General features: G+C 36.4%; 1 protein-coding gene across 1 annotated transcript in view; it reads right to left on the bottom strand.

Annotated features, from left to right (window-relative positions):
- The window catches only part of LOC106513169 (CUB and sushi domain-containing protein 1), a gene marked incomplete in the record, with an annotated part of 415,244 nt that overhangs the window by 54,083 nt on the left and 353,702 nt on the right, over positions 1-7,459 (bottom strand). The window contains 5 exon segments of the mRNA XM_014001862.1: positions 257-445; positions 2,988-3,197; positions 3,721-3,837; positions 5,725-5,794; positions 6,221-6,339. Of these exon segments, the coding sequence (XP_013857316.1) occupies positions 257-445; positions 2,988-3,197; positions 3,721-3,837; positions 5,725-5,794; positions 6,221-6,339 (705 nt within the window).

Genomic DNA, 7,459 nt, shown 5'->3' with positions numbered 1-7,459 from the left:
CTATCTATCTATCTATCTATCTATCTATCTATCTATCTATCTATCTATCTATCTATCTATCTATCTATCTATCTATCTATCTATCTATCTATCTAAATGACGTTCATAGCCACATAAACACACATAGCTAAATGATTGTTCACCTGATTGTGGTATATTAGTGCATTCTAAATATTCGTGGTATATTAAATCCACATATAGGAGACTTTATCAAAACAGATAAATAAATAAAACAGAGGATAATGACTGCTCTTACCCTCACAGCGAGGAAATGGGTGGTTCCACTTGCGATTTGTTCCATGTAAGCATGATAGCACTGTGTGCCCAACCAARACATAACCAGGATAGCACTGAAACGTCACTGATTGGCCAGGACTGTAGTCACTTTTGATGATGTCACCATTGGGAAAAGGAGCAGGATCATGGCAGTTTTGAAGCTGATAAGCTAAAGACAAAATACACRGAAAATGAGTAATGGAATGGTTATTATTTAAAATGACCTTGGCTTTGACATTGGCACATTAGGGAGAGTTTATGTTTGAAGACCTTGTTGCCAAGTGTACAGTTGTACAGCAGTCAATAAATACAGTGTGCATGTAGTTGTATACCATCTTTTCAGCTGTTTTTTTTTTCAAACTTAAAACTTTCCTTTAGACTTAAAAAAAATAGACAAAAAAGGGCAACACACAAGCTGCCCAATCCATTAAAAAACGTTGGAAAATCTATTACCGGCAGACAACAAAACATCAACATAAAAAAATAAAAAAATAAAATTTTGTCTTTCTACACAGTTATGCACACATGTATAGAACATGTCAGTGCTTGCTTGAGGAAATATCAGCACCACAGATCTATTAAGGGCACATCTCACTCGGGACGCGTGTCATGCCAAGTTAAGCTCCTCCATTTAACTCGGCTTCCACAGTGAACAGAGGTGGCTGACACTGGATTCCTTGCAACCACAAAAGACAACAAAAAAGGCAGCACCTAACAGCACTTGAAAAGAACTCAGCACAAGGTCAATGCAAACACTGTGCAGTACTAGACAGCAGCCACAGAGTGCACTGTGCAAAGATGAATCACTGAGACTTAGTTGGATGCAGTGGCATCTAAGCAGTTAGAACAGATTTCTCTCTTCAAAATGTGTAAAAAAAAAAAAAAAACAATTGTACCACAAATTAAAGGGCAACCAATGTGTGTGTTTTAATGGCCATTTTTACTATATACTATTCAAAATAAATAGCAAATGAAGAAAGTGGGGTGCATGCTCTTACCATAGTGTGAGACAGCCAATAAGCATTTACGTTTTAAGCAAGCTCCTTGCTGTTTTTTTTGTTTATTTATTTATTTTTTTGTGTGTGTCTTAGAAATTACAGCATGTTCCTTCAAAATTCAGCTTATTATTCTGCTCAMCTTTGTTTAAGGTCTGCTTGTGTTGCACCGAGTTCCCCTGCAAGGCACCCTAATCACAGGGAGTGCTGTTTGCTGAGAAAAGGGTGAAGTGTCATATGTAACAACACTGTACTGCCTAATGAATGTTCCCACCTGGTAATCAACTTAGTACGCCAATCTCAATTAAATCATCAATCATAATTAATTGACTTGACCGTGTAACTATGAGTAAGACAAAAATAATTGTGAGCAACTTCCAGAGTGTGAGAGCTTAACAAATATTCAAGAATCTAAGGGGATGTTGCAAAAAATAGAACAAAAACAAAAGTGATGATGATAGATGTAGAGGTCCCAAGTGAAAGAAATGTCAGTAGTAGTGGGTAATTACAGTGGGTATAAGAAAAAAAGTGGAAAAAGTTGTGATGTATGTAGGCCAGAAGAAGTGCTCATGGTCGCAGATGTACCCACAGTTGTAAAACTCCAGCCAAGTGTTTGGCTCCAACTAACGCCAGAAACAACTTTCAAAATCTCTGTGTGTAGATGTGCACCTAGAGGCACCACAATGTCAGATGCCAAAGCCTAAAACTGGAATCAGAACTCACTTTAGCTTTTATGAGTAACGCTTGGGTGCAAATGTTAGTAAGCGGCTTCTTTTCCCAGAATATTAGCAGTCAATTTTTTTGGCTTGAGCACTTATCCAGCTTGAGTCATACTGGTGTGCACACAATTACAGAGTCTCCTGAGTGGCAAACCCTCCAGGACTTATGCACAAAATTGCATGTGATGTATAATGGTGCTGGAATGAAAGTATGAACCCAGGCTGGAGGTAGAATCATGAGCTTCTGTGTGCTCCGTGTCCTCCTGCCAAAAACACGCGGCAACTTTGCTGTCAGGTGTCACAGGGTGCAACAAATTTTAACAAAGCATGCTGGCATTCCCCAAATGCAAAAGTCACTGGAGGGTCACAGGTACTGCTAGAAGAGTTAACATACAAAAAAGAAAACTAGTATGTGTGCAGAAATGAGGGTTCTCTTACATGTAAGGAAGTAAGCCTTGTTCTAGTTATGCTGCCATAAAGTACCACAGAACATCTATTCTATCTTTGAAGTGAAACACTTCGGGGTGCAAGAAAAAAAAAACTCCTGGACAAGATGTCAGTCTCTCACTGGGGCTTACTGGCAATCCATCTCTTTTAATGATGAAAGAAAAGCCATAAGTTTTTTTTTAAAGCCTTTAGCATTACTCATCTATGGTTCAAAGCACAAAGCCTCATAGCAATATGTTTTTTTTTTTTTTTTTTTTTTTTTTTTTTTTGTTTCTTCATCTTATAAATCACGTGTGGTGTTGGTAGGGCTTTGTAATTCGGCCACGAGGTTGGAGATGTTAATTTATTCTGATCTTTGAGACCATTTCTTAATCATTTGAGAAACCACTGGGTTCTTATTTCTTAGACAAAATAAAAGGGTTTATCACGAATTCAGAATTTATTTTTTCTCATTGTCACATTTTTTTCTTGAAAATACTTGTAGACATTTTTTATTTTAACTTGAATTTAATATAATATGAATGTAAAATGTGATCATTTTGGAACTTGCCTTGGTAAGTCAGTTTGAATCCTGGTCTGTTCTCAGAGTGGTCACTGTAGAAGTGGAGGGTGGTCAAGTGGGTAGTGCTCATCAAGGGAGGTGGAATCTGTGAGCCGCTAAACTGACCAATTAAAGCAGAGCTGTGCTGTGGTCCAGCTCTGACTTCTAAAAAATCATGGTTGTCTTCCGATGAGAAGTTTTGGAACTGAATATGAGCTCCTGGAACACATATAACACGAGATGAATTATGGTAATATAACAAAGCACACATAAAATGCATCAGTGTTAGAGAAATGACTTCAGCACCTAACAGTCCACAACAAACTAAGCATTTAGTTAATTTCATTATATGCATGCAGCACTGAGACATGCATACGCTGAAAAKAAGTAAATAAAATTGAATTGTAAAAACACTATTGTAAATATTTTTCCTTTTATGTGTTTATTTGTACATTTTCACAGAACTCAACTAAACCAAATATACATTGGCCTCTTTTTTATTGCTTTCTACAGCTAAAGGAAATAAGTTTTAATAAATATTATACCAGTTATATACAGTTACTTCTGGAAATGCAAGTACTTAAAATGTTACTTGTCCTGTTTACAAGTCAGCTTTTAGTTAACCCATGGTGAATCTGCTGCAAATTTAGTGAAAAGCTGTGTTTCCCGATTTTGTCAACTGATACATTTAAAGCTACATTTTCTTAAGGAATTCTCCTACCTCCCATTATAAGAGGCTTACCATAWCCAGCTGGCAGGGTGATTTGCCAGGTGCAGTCCAGGTTACCAGGGTAGTTGCCAGGAAAACCTGGACTAAGGATGACACCACTCATCTTGGACAGGACCCCTCCGCAGCGTGCTGACAACACACCCACAAAAAGCACAGTGTTAACAGATGAACTGACGACACACTCACTGCTACTAACTTTCAGCATGAATGGACTGAGGCAATACCAAGGAGTTTATATAGAACAGCTGGAGTGCTCAGAAACCACGTGACTGTGTGATCGGCTGGTGAAGCTAAAGGCTAACACAAAACGGTCAAGAGTCTGGGTTTCCCATTGCTGTACATGTTGACAACAGAGCAGGAAAAAAAGGACTGACGATGTAGAAATCATAAAAAAAACCTATTAATAATAATATTAACCCAATCATTAATAATATTTTACAGTTTTTGTAATCTATCTAATGTTTTGAATAATGCCAGAAAAGCTGTTTGTGTTATGTATTTATTAACAGAAGATAAACAGGGAAACGTCTCATTTCACAACACAAGTCAGCAGATTTGATCTTATTTAGCCCAATGTGATCTGACCAGAATATAATGTAACAGTTTAAAATTAAAATAAGCTTATAAGGTCGATGTAATCATTGTTTTTTATTGAATTGGTTAGCAGATTGGTTGTGCAGCATACTATATAGCTATACAGTGTAGCACAGTTGAATCATGCTACAATTTAACACAAACTAATAAAAATTACCTTGTCCTCTGATTAATATTTAGACCTACAGAGTGTAAAATAATATTATAAATGTAAGTATTTTTAGGTTCCTGTTAGAGGAACCTGACCTGTTGGTTAGCTAATAGAGGCAAGTTTCATCCTATAACAGGTATACAGAGAACATTTTCTAAGTGACAGCTAAATATTTATTATTTTTTATGACGGTGAGAAGAAATAATAAATAWACTTTATTACTAGCTGAAGTCATCATTTTTCAACTAGCTAAAGTCTAAGTTACAGGCTGACTTCAGGTTTGGTTTAGATCATTGTTACTTATAAATTAAATATTTTTCTGGTTTAACAAGATTGTTAAATGAAATTAACATAGTAATTAATTCACTGTAAAAACACGACAGATTATTTGTGAAACAGATCCAGTTCAGCTTGCTGTTTATCTATTAGTTTCTATGGAGGCTGTAAGATGTTGCCCTTTTTGGACACCATTTTTGCTCCTCCATGCTGTCACAGACGCTACCAGTGGATGGGATGGGTGGGGCTCGGCCTAGTGATCTATATTCAAAACTATGGGCAATACTCACTAACTGAATCATGCAATGTCTACAAAGACTGCAACACTTAGTTCAAATAGTCTTGACACATCCACACTGAGTTTATTAACTCAGTGTGGATGTGTCTTAGAAGAAAGCGTTGATCAAGTATTAAACCTAATAACTTGAAAAGCAAACATAAATGGTTTTAATTCAAATCAATTCAAATTCAAAAATACTTTATTGATCCCAGAGGGAAATTAGGTAAATAGATATTAAGGGCCCTCATCACTGTTGTCAATGCTGGGATGCCTTGGCTCTCATAGTACAAACCACCATGGTGTCCTTAGCCAGCAGACTTTTAATTCCTACTGATAGCTGAGCCAACACCGGTGTGAAAAATCTTGGTTTGTGCTTTTTTTAACTTCACAAATCTGATCTAATTTAACCTAGCTAAATTACCATCATAAATCAGTTCTAACAAAATGTTTGCCAGGAGACAAAATGGCAAAATGAGTGATAATCAATAAAAGAAACCTTTTCATTGGTCCATCATAAGGTTATTATTCAAATTTATTTAGACTGTGGCAAAGTCTCTGACTCTGTTAACATTTCTGTTATATTGCAGCACATTGTAAAGTTCCCACTTAGACTGCATCACTCCCACCTCCATCACACACACAAACACATCCTGTCTACATTGTTCATTTGTGGGGCCATTCAGACAGCAGTATAATGTTACTGTGTGTACTGTACCTATGCAAAGAGGTGGTGGGTAGTTCCACCGACGCACTGTCCCAGGCATACAGGAAATGTGCGAGTGGCCCTGAAAATGTTAGATAGCATTTAAATTAAGGGGATAAACAGTAGGAGATGTTTTATACTGTATGTCATAATCAATTCATTTTTCTTTTTAAATAAATTTACCAAACAGTTAAAAACTTGATTTTTTAAAAACATTTTAGAGGACTTTTTCCATTTTTCCTTAGATAAGGCCAAGCAAATAGGACATGGAATTAATTCAAGTAGAAAAGCAATCAATATGGAAACTGCAGTGTTTTAATGTGGATGTTTTATGTTGTAGACACCACTTGGCACCTGAACGTAGTCTTTGCTTTTCAGTGATCAACATTTATCTTGCCCTCATGCTACTTAAAAAAAGGACAAAAAAAAACTGTTGAGAAAAAAAAACTTAAAATCTAATTTAATGATTTCAAATGTTGCAAGGTGATATTTTTTTTTTCAAGCATACCTGTAGTGTGTACCCAGGTTCACAGCTAAAAGCCACCACCTCATTGACCATATATCTGTCTCCTGCTTTAATGCCATTGGCTGGAATCATTGGTTCTGGACAAGTGGTAAGCCCAACCGCTACAAAAAAAAAAAAAAAAAAAAAAAAAAAAAAAAAAAAAAAAAGAAAGAAAAAAAAAGAAAAATAAAACACATATTGTAAAGGTAGAACACGTAAGCACTCATTTGTGTTAATATTATTTGCATCATTACCTTTTTGTCAACATTATGAAGGCTTCAACTTTAAACTTGTGACTTACAAAAGTTGAATAATACATGCAATCATCTTTATATGAGTAACTATTTTTCTATTTTAATCACACATTTACAAAAATGGCTTYATTACACACAAGAACAGCAAGGGAACCATTCAAAAATTTTGCTGTCAGTCTGGCCATCAATACAGTATCCAAACAAAAAGATTAACTTGTCTTTTTTTGGTCCAGATTGCTACATAAAACCAAAACGCCAACTAATGATATAAACATGTATTAAACAGCTGCAGAGAAAATTAAGAAGTATCAACAACATGACCAGTAATTAATTTATTATAAACTCACACATTTTATTATGGCTTCTCACAATGGTTYATTTTGGTATTGACAGCTGCTGTTTTTCAAAAACGTGCACAAGACTAACTGAAGACAATGCTGTGACTGTGGTTATGTATTCCCAACACAGTAAAGGTTAAACACATTCTTAATAAGTTTTGGCTGCGGCAGATCCTTTATCAAATAGCATCAGTAGAAGTGTATCTGTGTGTTCGTGTGTGTGTGTGTGTGTGTGTGTGTGTGTGTGTGTGTGTGTGAAAACATCCGCAGGAGACTGCCCAGGAGCAGTTACCATGGCAACACATGGGTGGAAGAAGGGTAGGGAGTGAAGGAAGGGGAAACAGAGGAGTGGATGTTTGTGGTTTTTATTTTATTTATTTATTTTTTTGATTGTGTCTGGTCATGTTGGTTCATTATCTACTTTTCTACCAGCAAAGTACTGTGATCCCACTGTGCTCACACACACACAAATGTGCCATCGCACCCGCATCCAGGTGGCCTATAGCTCTCTGAATGACATGTGCGCATGGATGACTTTTTCATGGGAGTATACTTGTTGAGGGGGTGCTAGGGAGACTTTTTAAGTGGAAGAGTTCCATGAGGCTTCACACACACACACACACACACACACACACACACACACACACATT

The sequence above is a fragment of the Austrofundulus limnaeus genome, unplaced genomic scaffold (genome assembly GCF_001266775.1).
Source record: "Austrofundulus limnaeus strain Quisiro unplaced genomic scaffold, Austrofundulus_limnaeus-1.0 Scaffold10, whole genome shotgun sequence".
In the NCBI taxonomy this organism is placed as follows: Eukaryota; Metazoa; Chordata; class Actinopteri; order Cyprinodontiformes; family Rivulidae; genus Austrofundulus; species Austrofundulus limnaeus.
This window is presented reverse-complemented; position numbering and strand designations above follow the sequence as displayed.